At 33.4% G+C, this 16,674-nt stretch overlaps 1 protein-coding gene across 2 annotated transcripts in view; it reads right to left on the bottom strand.

The window, feature by feature from the left end:
- SEMA3A (semaphorin 3A) overlaps positions 1–16,674 on the bottom strand; it is a 190,834-nt gene that overhangs the window by 77,692 nt on the left and 96,468 nt on the right. Inside the window, exons 5-6 of one of the 2 annotated variants that reach the window (XM_036328334.1) lie at positions 11,929–12,022; positions 3,663–3,782 (exon numbers count right to left, since the gene is read on the bottom strand). In XM_036328334.1, the coding sequence (XP_036184227.1) occupies positions 3,663–3,782; positions 11,929–12,022 (214 nt within the window). The remainder of the gene's footprint in view (positions 1–3,662; positions 3,783–11,928; positions 12,023–16,674) is intronic. The other variant, XM_036328335.1, reaches the window with a different exon arrangement.

Below are 16,674 nucleotides of genomic sequence, written 5' to 3'. Positions count from 1 at the left end.
CATGTAACATTAATTTCTACTCCCATAATTTATTTGCAATCACATTTCTTGGTTTTATTTACATAAAAATATATCTTGTGGATAAATCTGAATCTTTAGAGAATATGGAGTATCCCGGTACATGACCACAGAGGAAGCTATGCTCTTTCCAATAATTGGGCGAGCCAGGCTGGTATGAGTGTTACAGTGAGAGGAAGGAGAATGATGACTTGCATACCATTTCAATTACAGAAAAAAAGCAAGTGGGTTGGTCTATCCACAGGCATGATACTTTTAGGAAATCCACTAAAAGAAAACAGGTCTTCCTGAAGCGAGTGGGAAGGCCTCACACTCTGGGCCCTGTAATTAAGGTCTGTTTGTGCTCACTGGGCCTCAGATCTCTCAAGGATCCATGTGGTTTCCCATATTAAACCCTACTGTGACTGCCCTTTCACCCTGGCTCAAACACAATCACTCACAGAATGAGTCTGACAAAGCTTCCTAAGCATGCTCCACCCTGTGGAAGTGGAACAAAGGACACAGAGAAAATTCACATTTAGCGAGTGTTGACCACATGCCAATACTTACTTAGTACTTTTTACAGATTATCATGTGGTCATTTTTCCACAACTATAAGAGGTAGGTAGTAGTGTAATCCCATTAGAAGTAAGGTCCAAAGTAATATGAAACCGTCTTGCTCTAAAGACTACAGTCTTTCCTCCATAACATATAGCATTCCAATATTAATTCAAGATCTAACACAGTGTCCATCAAATAGAAAAATAAATGTAGGCTAGCCCTTCATCTGCTCTGATGGATGGCTAATATGTACAAGAACTAGGTAGTAGTATTTAAATGCAAAATGTTAAGAAATCATTACTATAACAATAGCATAAACTTATTTGTATCCTTACTACGAATATATAAATGACATAGTTACCTAATTCTCACATCCTTGGTAAGCCGAAACTGAAGTTTTAAAAAAAATATGCTATTTAGATAATTTATGAAGCACAAGAAAAAACATTCTGAATCTGGGCACATCATGGCAAACATATACCAGTTCATTTCCTGAAATCAAAAGTAGTTATAACATCTATCAGCCTTAAAAGAGGAGCTAGTGTCAATGAAAAAAAATTTGTTTAGAAAAAGCAGTTTTTGTTTCTTCACCTAAATGTTTCTTCACCTCATTCCTAATATTTCCTGTTAAAATAAATTTAAACTTTTATTGATATTATTATAAAAATATAAATTTTAGTATGTAATTATGAAAATAGTGAAGTTCCATTACAATCAATATATTTCAAGTTTTAATTCTAGACAACTGTTTTGTTTTTTATTTTTATAGAGAATGATATTAAAAGTCATTAAAATAGGACAATGGGTTCTTCCAAAAATAAATGGTTTGAATTAATTTGAGAAAAGTAAAGGAGGTCCTGTGTCAAATTTATTTTAATAGGTCTTTCATAAAGTACCTTGCAAGATAATTGATTACTTCTGGTAACACACATGATTATGCAGTCTATGCTCCTGCCTCAAAATTCAGTTATTTTATGCATAAACATCTAAACATGATGTTTCTAACTTTATTCTGAAATGGTACTTAATTTCCTGAGGCTTGAGATTCACACAGTCCCTCGTTTCTATCTAAAATGTGTCTGCATCCCCATCTTGCAGCAGCTCTGGTTTCTGCACCCTGTCAAATGTAACCTTTGTGCTAATTTGGTAAAATCCGTTCTCACGTTTAGTGCTGAGAGACTGATAACTGAATTCTCAAATGAACTGCACATTTGCAGAGATGAAGTACAGAGCTGCGGACAATGACTGTTTTCCCACAGTGTAAATTCTTCAGACTCAGCTGTCAACATGTGAGTGTGTGCAGCACAAAGGCGGCTTTAACTTGATGACTTTTTTCCTCCAAGGCCATAAAAACGAAATGGATACTGTACTCTCCTTCATGTTATTCCATCTTCTAATGAGATGTTCTTTCTCAGGGACAGTGAGAGCCTGTATGCTTTTTAGAGTTCTTAGTAGATGAAAGTCTCCTTCTTGCAGAATAAAAACAAACGTGATCCTTCCTAAATAAATATTTCAGTTTGAGAATAGACCAGATAGCAACAGTGGATGTTCCAAAACTGTCCTCCGGGAGTTTGGAGTTAAGCTCTTTTATAGTTTTACGCCAACAGTCTTATCATGATCTTAGTATCTTTTCTCTCTCTTGGTGAGACACAATTTCTCTGCTGGTCACCCAGCTACCACACTTCTACCCCAGGGGTAGGGATTTGATTATATGTCAAATCTCCTTTGATTACCACAGTGTTTCTACTTAATTAAATGACCTTAGGCATCATCTACATTAAAGAGAACACAATGGGGAAGTGATGTTAAACTTATTTGAAACTTGGGAGAGCAGGAAAAAAGGGAAGTGAAAACAAGTGCCTTCTAAAGGGAAAAGGCTGGTGAACAGTGACACGTCCTGTAGGAGAGGCTTTTTTAAATGGAGACTGATAAACAGCTATGGAAACTCATCAGTGACCGTTGGAGGAGCAGTTCCATGGGATCAAAGTCAGGTTGAAAGTGGATAAAGGGGTGAAAAAGTTGAGAAAACAAGTTTCTAACAAGGCTATGCACTTAGATCTGCAGGGACTTCATGGCATGCCAGGATGAAAGGGGGTGTTGAATAGATGAGCAAGTTTTCAGGTCAGAGGAAGAGTCAGTGGTACTGAAGAGATAAAGACAGCAAAAGACATGTAGATTGGGGAAATTTACATAAGCTCATCAATGCAATTAGGAGCAAAGGCAGACAAGTGAAATATGGAAGGTAAGAGGCACACTAATACATAAAAAATAATGGATGATCAGAAGTGTTGCAGGAGGGAAGAAATGCTGATTGAGCTTACTTGTCGTATGTATGTTTTATGTTTTAAATGGTCACTTTAAAGTATTTATCAGAACAAAGATTGTAACAGACAACTCATGGTCTCCTGATGTTTCAGTGATGTTTAGAGGTCATATTGTCATTTTTTTCTCTAACAAATCAATGAAGGACGGAGTGATTAAATGAATTTTGGGGGTTCCCCAGGAGAAAAAGCAGGAAAAACAAGTGTGGTAGAAGTTCAAGTGATGAAATATTCAAGCATCTTACCGAAAACAGATGGACTATAAAACGGGAGATAGGGTTTTAGAAAGATTAAAGGAGAATCAAATAAGTAAATGATATAAAAGTCCTTTGACATTTTGAAAATACTTTCAATGTGATGTTGTCTTTAAGACAATTTTTTAAAGTGTTACATAACTTATATGATGTTCTCAAGGGAACATGGAAGTGTGGAGGAAAAAAACACACTACATCATGAGATTTGAGATTAGTTGTGGTGTTCCTGTAAGACAGGATTGGTAAATCATCTTATCATTTTCCATTCCTCCCTTCCGTAGCTCCAGCCCAGATCTATTTCTTTCCATAGTTAACTACTGAGAAATTTCACTTTTGGCACAAAGCAAATATTTCCCTGAATCCTTAATCTCTCTTTTCTCTTTGCCCAGCTTTCTCACACCCATAGCCATGACGTCACTACCATGTGTTTAACTGCATATTAAATCTCAAGTCATATAGCTTGAGCTATACAAAGAAAGTTTTCCAGTTACACCTGTTATGTGTCTATGTTCTTACAAGCACCACCTACCATTGAGCCACCTGGAATCATGCTGCTCTGTCCTGATTGGGTGGTGGTGCCCAAGAGTTCGGAAAATAGCAAAGTCTCGGCCCATAAAATCAGCTGCTGTTCCGGAGTATAACTCTCCATCTGTGTTGTGACAAGATAAAACCACATGCACATACTTTAATTCAATTAAGGTAAGAAAAACAAAACAAAAAAACAAAATGCAAGTTCGGTGTTAAGACCATGTTAAAAAGAAAACAGAAATGCTCTCTACACCATTATGCAAAGCTATTTATTTTTTAATCTTATGTCTTTGTTATTGTAAGTATTTTATTAAATCATCATTCAATAATTTAGTACCTATTCATTTAGTACTGACTTTGAAAAATTGAATAAAATATGACTCAGTGGATATTAATAAAACATGAAATATTATTCTTGTCCACTATAACCAGGGACAAACTTACAAAGTGCACATACTGTTTGCTTTTATATGTGTAAAGATACTATGATTCTAATAATCTTGTTTATTAAGATAAGGAATCATTGCAAAATCTTGATTATAGTTCTTATTTTATGGAAATGAAATTTCTAATATATTCATTTAAAATATTTTTGTATTTTATTATAATTCAGAAAGAATTAATATTTTCTTTGCCAAATTTTTCTTTGTTTTTTGTATTTTAATGGAGCAACTTGGAGAAGTGCTTGAACTTAATAGACGCTATCGTATAATCAAAAAGAAAAAAGTCCACCACATAACCTCAGATATAACAGAGATGTGTTTAGAGAGGAAGAAATTTTGACAAACAACTCATCTTCATTATAGTTCAAATTCTCTTGTTCTTTGACTCATTCCAACTTAAACTAAATTTACTCTAGGTCAGAGTTTAATGATGGAAGACTCCTAATCAGAAGGTAAAGAATAGATGGGAGAAAGAAAAAGGGAGGAGAAAGAGAAGTTAATATTTACTGCATACCACTCTGTGCTGGCTCAGCAGTCAGGCCCTGGCTGGACACTTTCAAATTATCTCATTTAGTTCTGTCAACAACCCCATGACGTAAGGGTATCCGTATTTTACAGTTCAAGAAACTCAAGGTTGCTCAGCTAATGACTAGGCAAGTCAAGGTGAAAGTTCAAACACAGGCCCATTGCTAATTATTATGGTTTCCTCCCTTTAAGCAGAAAGTGCCACATATTAGTTCATCCAGAAAACTCCTTGTTGCCTGTCTACTTACAGTGAATAATCAGCACAACAAAATAACAAAAAATTATAAATTTTTCTCCAAATAGTCTACCATAATGACAGTAAAAAATATATTATCTTGTTGATCATTTGGATATGTTAATGTTTTTAATTCATCGATTTAAAATTATTCAGAAAATAAAATAGGTCTAGATAAATTATAACCTAAACATTTTAATAATACTATGTCCATTTTCAAAGGACTTTCGTATTTATTAAATGAGTGGAAAATTTTCTCTGAATCTTCAGTTATAAGTGCCTTTGAGGAAGTTTTATTAATTGGATTGCATGTATGATATTCTTTGTTTACACCTTCAATTCTCACTTGCAAATCAGGGCTTCTCAATGTAAGATAGACATTCTCAGTAAGAGAGACATACTCAGTGGCCCAACCCAAATCAATTTCCTTGGTAAGACCTGTGGTTCTCTAATGTGTTTGAATGCACCAAAACAGGCTTTGAGAAACCCCAAAGCTGTGAGGAATAATGATACAAAGAGAACCATTAAACAGCTCCAAATTATGAGGATGAGTTTTTAAAAAATATTGGTTAGACAACATATTAAGTACAAATAATCAGTTTAGTAAGTGGAATTCATATGATATCCCAAATTGTCATAATATGATACCTTTGGGATTCAAAAACATCTATGTTCTCTTCACTTAATTAAATATCAAGTTCAAATCTGACTTGTTCTCACTATAACATGGTGCAGTGATATTTAATCTTACAATAAGGCAAAGAAATCACACTTTTAACCAATGTTACCACAATAAGTATAATTTAAGAAAAATAAATAATCCTGTTCTAAAAGCACAAAAATGCTTTGAATAAGCTAACTATAAGTTTCAAGGGTACTTTGAAATGTTTAAATACATATTGTTGCCTTAATTTTAACTTATATTCAATCGCTGTAATTATTTTTCTCCATGGGACGTTTGTGCCTTCAGCAATGTACTGTTTTTATTAAAGTTGATATTGTATCATATTACAAGTATTGATATGTAGATTTTATATATTTTTAAACTTCAGGGGAATTATGTTTCTTGTTCTTTGTGAATAACAGGGTGTAAGTGTAAAATGTGTTGTGGAAGTAGCCTAAAATACACATATCGATGTCAAATAATTTCAAGTTGTGAACCTGTCACAGAACACCTTGTATTCTCTTTACCTTAAAAAAAATTAAATTATTGGTTAATGCTTATTTCCCTTTTCACTATGTTAGTGATGAAAATCAGAAAAAGAGAACGCAGAACTACCAAAACATGAAAACTAAATAATATCATATCAGAATGTGGTCAGGCAGATCATAACTAACAGGAGGTACAATCAGAAATGTAAAGAATGTCAGTAATTAATCATTGTTTTTTTTCATTAAGCTTGCTTTCATGTGAGGAAAATCTATAATTAGAGTTGTTATTACATGTAACCTCTATTCAGGAGAGAGTTGCAATAACAAAAACAATAGCAACTGGAAACTGTTACTTGAGTAAAGGTAGGTATTTGTTTCTTTTATTCATTTAGTTAATGATTTTATAACTTCCAGTTATTTTTGTTATCCATCCCACATGAGGAGGGCAAAAATCAGTACAAATAAAGGCAGAGGAAGCATGACTGATTTGTTCCTCTTTTAACAAACAGTGAAAGTAGAAGAGCTATTCAGTAGAAGGGCTGTTAACTCAATTTATTACTAAAAACAGAATTAAACAATTGACTTATAAACCAAAGGAAGGTTGCATTTTGGATACCAGTTGCCTTCAGTTATAGGAAATTACTTCTCACCTGATTATTATTTTTGGCAAGAGTCAGAGTGATTTCTGTGAGCTGGAGGGCACCAGATAATTGGGTGGCCATGAAGGGCACATTCTCATAGTGTCAGTGCTCAATATCAATAACTATTCCTTTACAACAGGTCTTAGATCACATTTTCTGCTGAGGTTTCTATAGGATTCTTATCAAGGATAATTGCTCCAGATAATGTATGGCATATTTGTTGTTTGGATGCAAAATTATAGGAGGTGGAATAACCTAAATTGCATTCTCACTAAGAAGAAATATAATATTAATTTAGAGTACATTTCATTTAATATACTTGTGCATTTTCACTATATATTAACAACTTAGTAAATTTTGCAGTTATCTGAAATGATCTAATGATATCTGGCTATAAGAAATTTACTGTATACTTCAGTTGGCATATTTACAACTAGGTTTAACAGAAATGCCTACTTGCCAAACTTATAGTTTCTAGGTCAATTATGAAGTTATCAAATTATATGTTGATTTTTGAGCACAATGATAATTTGTCAGTTTTATGACCACAAATATGTTTTCCTGGGGATCTGAAGTAGTGTATTAGGTCAATGTTATCTTGTGTCTGAAATGACACTACGGTTAAGATAGATACTTTTTGGTTTTCCATATATACTAAGCTACTAGTCAAAGAAACTATCTGTCCAATTTTACTAAATTTATGATAAAATAATATACTCAAGAAATTGTTATATTTATTAAAAAGTGGTTGTGCATACTCTGTCCAACCAGGTTCTTAAGTCTCTCTACAAAAAAAACATAGACAATTTAATATCTCAAAAATAATACAATGGCGTAAGATACATTAGTGCGGACAGATGTAACTAACCACTCAGAAGTTGTCAAATTTAAAAGATGCTATTTGAGCACACCATTCTTTCTTAACTGTTAGCCTTTTAAACTGTCTTTAAGGACAGCATGCTTTACCGAGATGAACAAACAGTTCAGTGAGCTGCATTTCCGCCATTGTGGAGTTATCTGAGAAACATGTGTTAAAAACAAAAGCTCACGTGTACTCTGGTCTTCCTGTGCACAACTCAAAATGCAATGAAAATGTGGCTTAGATCAGTTAATGTATTCGATTACAATTCCTAAGAAGGGTGTGGTGAAGAGAAACAGAAGGTGAAAAACATTTCCTTATGAAATCGAAGCGTTACTAACACAGGTGTAAAGTGTGACATGGATGTGAGCAAAATCAAACAAACCTAAAACCAAGACATTGTGTTAACACCTTAAGTAAATACCACTCACAGAATAGCAGAGTAATTAGAAACGTAGGAAAAGAGAAGTTCTCTCTCCTCTCTCTCTCTCTCTCTCTATTTCCTGAGAAGTGAAGGGTATGAGAATAATTTTACATTTTTACATTTATTGAGCACATTTATGTATATGATTGAACACAGGGTGGGACAACAGTAGTTTTATAGTTATTTGTATGAACAATAATACAGTAATAAATAATAACAATAATAAAATCTGTGTTTTGAGTACCCACAACTATAAACTTTTGCCCCACACTGTATAATATGATGACTTTGTTACTTATGCTGTCCTTTAAAACTAACATTTTTGAGTAGTTAATATATGCACATAGTACAAAGTTAGTAAAAATAGAAAATGTATAAGGTACAACATTTGTCTCCCAGACTTCCTAAAGGCAACCACTGTTACCAGTTGTTTTTGGTTTGTTTGCTTGTTTCTGTTTAACATATATTTCAGAATATGTAAGCACTCAAATGTAGTATGCTGTATTATTTAAGCCTCACAACAAACCAATGGAGTTAATATGGCCAAGCCATTTTATATATAAAGAAACCGATGTTCAGAGAGGTTCAAATAATTGACTCAGTTATAGTTAATCAATGTAAGGAGTACCTTGTTTGCTCTAACACAAAGTGAGAGTATATCCTAATGTCAAATTATGTTTATTCTTGAGACAAGGCAACTTTCTAGTTAACAGTACAGACCCTTGGTCTAGACCTCAGTAATAGCTCTTAGTGGCGGAATATTTATAAATTATTATCACTGCAATGCCTGGAAAAGATTTTAATGAGGAAACAAAATGGTTTTCAAGTTGGCTATTCCCCTCAAATCATGAAAACGTGAGATGATACTTACTGAGGAAAATACTAAGTTTTATGCTTTTGCTGTGTTCACACGTGGTATTTATTCTGAGCAGGACAACACTACTGCTGTTAATGAAGAACTTTGTAAAAATGTCATAAAATATGTAGAGGTGGGTGAAAGAAGAAATATCAAAAAATATTAGAGCAATTTAATATTGAAAATGGTTTTTATTAAAGAGGATTTGAAAAATCAACTTTACTAACATGATTTTAAAAGCTTAGACAGATTGTGATATTTGGGGGCAATTCAGTAGCTCTGTATTGCTCAAAAGATAATCCATATTTTCTATGGTCATCAGCTGAAAAACCCATGGCATTTTGGAATGAGGTCCTATTAAACCTTGACAGATTTCATAAACTAAAATTTTTAAGCTGTCATCTGGTTTTAAAGTTTACTACTAGTTGAACCTGCTTAATAGAGGGTATGAAAGAATCTGCTGCCAAGTCCTTCTAGCCACTTTATAGGTGGTTTGTGTCAAACATGACATTTTCTTTCTCAGTCTTGGGAAAGGAAGCAGCCAGAAACCACCTTGACAATTTCTCTTATTGCTGAAATGAGAAGAATGTACTCAAAATCTTTTGGGTAGATATAGGTTTTCCCAACAGTCATTCACTAATATATAATGTGCAGACTTTATATTTCAGAGACAGTTACTATTGTATGTAAAAGTTTGGGAAGTGCGGTAGAAAATATTTATGTGTAAAAAGATTCCATTAAATTAGCAAGCATTCTTTTTTAAGCAGCATCATGGAAAGATGCCAGAAACATCCAACAAGGGGAATTAAATGTACTGTGAGAAGAAGAATTTATAGCCTAGTTATAAAAGAAGCAGGTAACCTCAATAAAGGAAGTCACGGCTCTTGAATTAAAATGGTGTTGTAGATATTTTGAGGGACTTTGCCAGGTCTAATCTGGCCTGCATTCTGCATCTTTCTATCCAATTGATTCAGAAATTAATTTATATTGGCTGGAAGAAACTTCCTTGTGAATAAGCACTAAATATCTCTGAAAGTTACTCAATTAGTTCATCATATTAGGTAGGTGAGTTCTCGACCTCCATTTTAAAGCTACTTTTCTGAAATGCCTACTGTAATTCTTAGTCATACATCGTCTCCTGGGCTCACAACACTTCCCTCATTTTCTTTTCCTTTTCACAAACCTATGTAGTTTTTTTCAAAGAATTTCTAGTATAAAACACAAACTGTGGAGTTAATAGTCTTTGTGGACTTTGTGTGGTTGCATACCAAATGAACTATGTAATACTTACCTGTCATCATCCTTTCTCAATGGAATATTAAAATAAATAATCGAGCAAATCCCTACTGAGAAACATACCACACATTAAAGCTGCTTTAGGCACAATTTTACATACTGCTTTTTGAGGCAAATCTATTTTTTTTCCCGTATGCAGTTTAAATAAGTATAAGCTGCAAGTTTGAACAAGGTTGGATTCCTTCCCTTTGTTTAAGACAACTCTCAAATTTCTGTGTGTGCACTTAAGAAAGTCATCCACGTGTAATCACTAGGCTATCTGTGAATAGAAAATTATAAGTGTACTATATTTGCTGCATTTCTTCAGGTCTTAAACTTTTGTTAAAATGCTCCATAAATGGATCAAATGGACTGAAATTGTCTACATTTGAAAAGCCATAAAGGAGATAATTCATGCAGTAGTGGTTTTATTCTTAAAAGGAAAGGGATCAGTGAAATGTAGTTATGAAGTAAACACTAGAGAATACTGGAATACTGGAAAAATATATCTTTATCACTAATACTGTAGTCAATATGACTAGTTCTATTTTGTTAAGTAGAAACGTATTTTTTAAAAGAAAACACTGGCAAAAACTTTATGAACTTTTGACACATCAAATAATAATCCAAATACTTTACAAATATTTTTTATTTATTTCAGAGAGGAAGGGAGAGAGAGATAGAAACATCAATGATGAATGAGAATCATTGATCAGCTACCTCCTGCATGCCCCCCACTGGGGATTGAGCTCTGAAGGGGAATCACACCCTGACCGCCTGGTATATAAGTTGACACTCAACCACTGAGCCACACCAGCCTGGCCCAAATTTACTTTATAGAAATCCAGATTTAGTATTCAAATTTCAACTAGAAATTTTACACTTGAAACATTTCACTATTATTTTTGTTGTGTAATCAAATAATTACTCTCTATATTTTATAAAAAGGAAACAAGTTACATAATTACCACATGATTATATAGAAACTACATTCAGGAGCACGGTAATGACCAAGTAGCTTTTGTATTTTAGGTTCTTGATATAACAAAAGTTAAGAAGAAAAATTGTTTAATGATGTTAACTTTGTTTTGTGTTTTATTTAACTCCAGTCCATAAGTAGTAACAAATATGGAAACATTATCTTTCAAAACAAACTAAAGTTTTCTCCTTCATCTGTCTATTTCTATTTTCCTACTTATAACATCTCAACATCTGGCCAAGCATTTACTACCCATCTTTAATGCTGAAGAAAAAAAGGAAAGAAAAAAAAAAAAACTAGAGAAAAGAGTAGAAAGAGTATGTAAAATGTTTTGTTTTATTTAAAAAGAGTGAAAGATGTAAAGTCAAAAAAGCTGAATATAGAAGGTCTTCATCAACTCAAAGTAACACAATAGGGTCTCTGCCAATCATACCTCCATTTAGACTGATTGTGCTGATTAAGTTTCCAAATGTTGAGAGTGTGACTGATCTTAGAACTACAATTTAACAAGACAATTTCATTCTTGCCTTTTGATTTGTTAAAATTCTCAATTTAAACACCCCTTTCATGAAATGAAAAACAAAACCATTCTTTCAAAATAAAAACTTGAAAGTTCTAGTGGAGATGCATATAGTGATTGAGCCAGCAACTTCAACGATACTATTAAAACACTTTGAGTGAAAAAAATCAGAGTCTACATAATGCAATCATCAAAAGAGCTCTTAGTATTTCCTCAATTTTCAAAATATTTGAAAATATCTCAACTCATATACTCCTAAAGTAGTTTATGTTCAATAATCTTAGCATATAATAAATAACATGCACTCTAGTTATTATCTATAGAAAATTCACTGTTTAATTGGTTCTTGACTACGCACCTATTAAAAGAGATGCTGTCAGCAGTTTAGGGTCATATGGACTCTTCCCACGGCCGTTTTCAAAGTGTGAATCTTCCAGCTTAAAAATGTTGTCCTATAGATAAGAAAAAGGATAGAATTTATTTATGACAAGAAATATCTTATCATGCCAGTTAATCAGAGAGAGATTGAATATTCATGCTCATTATCAAGGGGTATAATTATTTATGTAAATGGTAGAGATGGCAAAATAACTGAGTGAATTAAAATCTAGCTATTACTAACCAAAAATCTACTTAGTTCAGTGATATATATATATATTTTTTGGTTGCATTTAGCATGTTTCAAGGAATAATGTATGAATGAAATCTAAAGACAAGACATGTCATGATAAGGGGGGGGGGAGTCATTTTATCACATAGGTTTGCCAAGAGATAGCCTGATGGGTCTTGAAGCAAAGGATTTTAAATTTAAATGACTCTTTTTATTCCTTCACAAAGAGAAAAAAGCAGTGAACTATATTAGATGTCTAGAATAAAATACACTATCTTATTTTTCTCTGTGTTCCAGAAGGAAATGCTAAATAGCCATTGCAGTTACTTCCCCTACTCTTGTCATTTCTACTACGTTGGGGCTTACATGCTTCTGAAGCATTTTTAAATTCCATTGGAACTGAAACGATCCTTATCGTTTTCTCTAAGTGAGAAATATAAAACTCTATGTTATGGGAGGTGTGCCTGAAGGTAGTATCATTAGAACAACAAACACACAGGTGACACAGTTTTTATCACTGGGAAGTCTGCTCCGTTGACTCAAGTACCCAGAAACTGGAGTGAATATTTGACTAGTACAGAAATATGCACAGTTCCCCGGTAGAAAGCACTGCAACAAATTTCTTAAAAAGGAGGCAACTAACTCATGCCTGAGACCTTGCCCTCAGAATGTGTCATGTGTCAAGCTACTGCAACTTCTATGTAATATTAAACTGGGGCGGGGACGGAGGTTGGTGGTGGGGGTTGGGGGGTGGGGAGGAATGCCTTTCTGAGCACTCTTTTCAGAATCAGGTGCACTAGGGGATAAATTAGGTCAGAATATGCATGCTTTTTCCAGAAGCACATTAACTTGTCCACAGGCTGAAATAAAATAGCTTCTTTGGCAATTTCTAGTATTCACATAAAAGTATTTTCTATCTTCTTAGAATAGTAAATGGTGTTCATTTATGGGACACTTTAAAATTTAATATTTCTGATGGAGCTAATGGCAGAGTTTCAAATTATGACTCTTAAAATTCATTTGGGTTAGGGAGGAAGAGTGAAATAAAAAGGAAACAAAATGTGTTCCTCATTTTTATTACTGTGAGTGAGAATTACTGATTCCATGCACTTGGTACTTAGTTATCCTCTAGCAAGAGTGACTCTTTAGCTGGATTCTACATGGCAGGGTAATTCACAGGGTTTCTCAGAATTGTGCTAAGCTGTAGTGCAAGGACAGTGATTAGAAGGCAGGCCCAGCTAGGCCAAAGATTGGCTCGCCACTTAATATCTTTGAGGCGCAGGTTCCGCAAAATCAGTGTTGGTAATTGACTTGTTTATTGAGAAAATTTAAAAGAATTTAATAAAGCCTTTATAAAGCAGCAAGCAACATAAAAAACACACAAATATAATTTATTTGTATTATGTTAATACTACTCATATTATCACTGCAACCAAAGAATATGAAAATTAAACAAATATTATCATTACTGTAATTTTTCCTAGTATAATTTGAAAGAACTATTACCCAAAGACATTTATATTAGTCATGAAATTACAAACTTGTTTACAATATAAACTTATTTATTTATTTATTTAATTAATTAATTTATTTTTAAATTTTATTTTATTGTTTAAAGTATTACAGATAGTAGTAGATATGTCTCCCCCCCCCCCCATTGACCTTCCCCTGGCCTTCCCTATCCCCCAGCACATGCCCTCACCCCACCCCCCAGCGTCTTGTGTCCATTGGTTATGCTTATATGCATTCATACAAGTTCTTCGGTTGATCTCTTACCTCCCCACCCCAACACTCCCCAGCCTTCCCACTGTAATTTGACAGTCTGATTCTGATTTATTACAGGCACTTGAATATTAAGATTATAATATTAAACTTATTGGAATATGCTAAGAAAAATATTTGGATGTATTTTAATAAAAATTAGGAACTAATCCAAAACAAATATGCTTAGAGAAAGATATATACTCTATTGCCACAAATCATAAAAATATTATTAATGTTTTCATAAATGATTATTTATCACAGGTTAGAGGTAGCAGCAGGGAGAATTGGTGGTGTGGTTGAAAACATTGTCATAAATATTATAAATTTATTGTCCTCTTAAGACATTTTCCAATACTGACAAAGATGGAGGAGCTATCTCTCAAAGTATGAGACATTTGATATCTGGGATCTTGTGTCCAAGTTAATAAGACAATGGCAAGGTAGACGAGAAGTACTTCCAACCTGGTGTTTAGTATTTGATTTACAAAGTAAAGGATTAGAGTTCATAGGAAGAGAGGTTAAGCCTGTCAGTTATGGTTCAAGAGAAGAAGAAAATCTATCCTTCATCATGGATTCAGGCCATATGTTCAAAGCAGGCCTTCTTCTCCCTTCCTTCTCCCCTCCACCCCCACTTTAAATGTAATTCTTTCCCAAATTTCTGGGTATCTACCATGTAATTATTATATATCCTTATATGATTCTATTGAAGGGTAAAGAATTGAATTTTCTTTCCAGCCTAGTGAGCTGGGAGCCTAGAATAAGTAAATTTCATTTTGAATAGGGAAGTAAAAGAGATTTCTCACATACAAATGTTTGTTGTGTAAACTTTATACCCAATACACACAGTAATGGGGTCCAAGTGTATTGAAATCGACAGACCTGGGTATTATCCCTGGCTCTGCCTTTCATTTGCTCTGAGCCTCAGGCAATCCCGACACCTTTCTGAGCTCAGATTCCTCATCTGTAAATGGAGTATAAGAAAATCTCATAGGGTTTATGTGAAGATTCACTGTAATAAATTACATAAAATTATACTTAGTGTGCCCTTGAAAATATTAATTAATTTCCTTTTTCTACAGTTTTGTTTATAGTTGGCACAAGAAAATCATGCTTTCTTATACTGATCGATATGTTTGTGCCACAGTGGAAATTCTTGCCTATATTTTCAGCATTGGAAATTAGGACATGTGTTTAAAATACATGTGAATGCTTTGAACACTGAAAATGCACTGAAAATTATTCTTTCCTATATTTAAACAAGAGTCTAGTTCACAAGCTTTGTTAAAAATGTTATTAAATATAACATGTATGAAAATTCTCAATTAATAAGACTACCTTTTTAATATGTCTGATAAATTTAATGGGATTGATATTAAAGAGACATAAATATTGCTCTTCCTGTTATCTTGTAAGACCTATTAGATAGATGAAGATATTAATTTATTATACATGAACTGTTTTAATATAATTGATTATTAGCATCCTATGTTGTCACATGTAATATGTCACATAGAAAACTGTCCAGTTGTACTTGTTAGGCCTTTTGAAATCTTATTGCTACTCAATGATTTTATATTTTAAAGAGTATTAAATAGATCACATATGCAAATAATGAGACCAAAATATCACAAGAACAATGTTCACAAACTGCATAGTTTATGTCTTACTTGGGCTGAAATGGTTTCCATTCTTAGTAATACATGAACAAAAATCTTGCTGCATCGTTTCTAATTGTTTTAGCAGATACTATGAGCATATTACATAAGTTACTGTGCCATATTTTATTACATGATTGCATCAATTTTCAGCAACTATTTTTAACTTTTGAGACCACTCTTTCCCCTTTGTCTTGTGGATTTCCTGAGTGTTATTAGACTGAGGTGAGGTAAGGCATTAGAGGAAATAATAACTGTGCTAATGTCTAATCCAAAGTCTTATAAATTATAAACCATGGGTGACATCATGGCAATATATTTCCTAAATCTCAATCTTGTCCAAGTAATAAAGTTAGGTAACAAAATTGCAATTTTAATTGTTTTATGTAACAATTTAAACATAAGTGATATTTCTAAAAAAGAGGAGTAAGAAAATCCTACATCTATATGATAGAATGACCATTTTGGGTGAGAAGCTATATAAAATATGTAAAGTTCAATAGTTAGTATTTAAAACTATATACTATTTTTTTTTCACACACACAAAAAAATGCCTTGATTTCCAGCTATACTGAATTATCAAGTACTCCCTGGTCATACCATGGATTTTTTTTTATCTTTGCAACCCCCCACCTCCTGCTCAGCTCTCAACCCCAGGGTGAACTTCCTTTCCTGCAGTGGTTCCCAATCTTCCTAATGCAGTGAACCTTTAATACAGTTCCTCATGTTGTGGTGATCCCCAATTTCATTGTTAAAAATTGAACATATTTAAAGCATAGTGATTAATCACAAAAACAATATGTAATTATATATGTGTTTTCCGATGGTCTTAGGCGATCCCTGTGAAAGATGTATTTTGGTGGGAGATGAGTATGTCTGTGTGTATGTGTGTGCGTAGGTGGTGGGTGCAGAGTAAGAGGAGCTCATAGAGAGAAGACAGAGAAAAGCAGGGAGGCAGATTATTCTATCAAGAGGAAACAGCATGAACAAAAGCACCTTCAAAAATAAATATAATTCATATTTAAGATATAACATGAACTTCAGTTTAGACAGTGAAAATATATACACATATTAA

This window comes from Myotis myotis, unplaced genomic scaffold, assembly GCF_014108235.1.
Source record: "Myotis myotis isolate mMyoMyo1 unplaced genomic scaffold, mMyoMyo1.p scaffold_m19_p_11, whole genome shotgun sequence".
Lineage (NCBI taxonomy): Eukaryota > Metazoa > Chordata > Mammalia > Chiroptera > Vespertilionidae > Myotis > Myotis myotis.
This window is presented reverse-complemented; position numbering and strand designations above follow the sequence as displayed.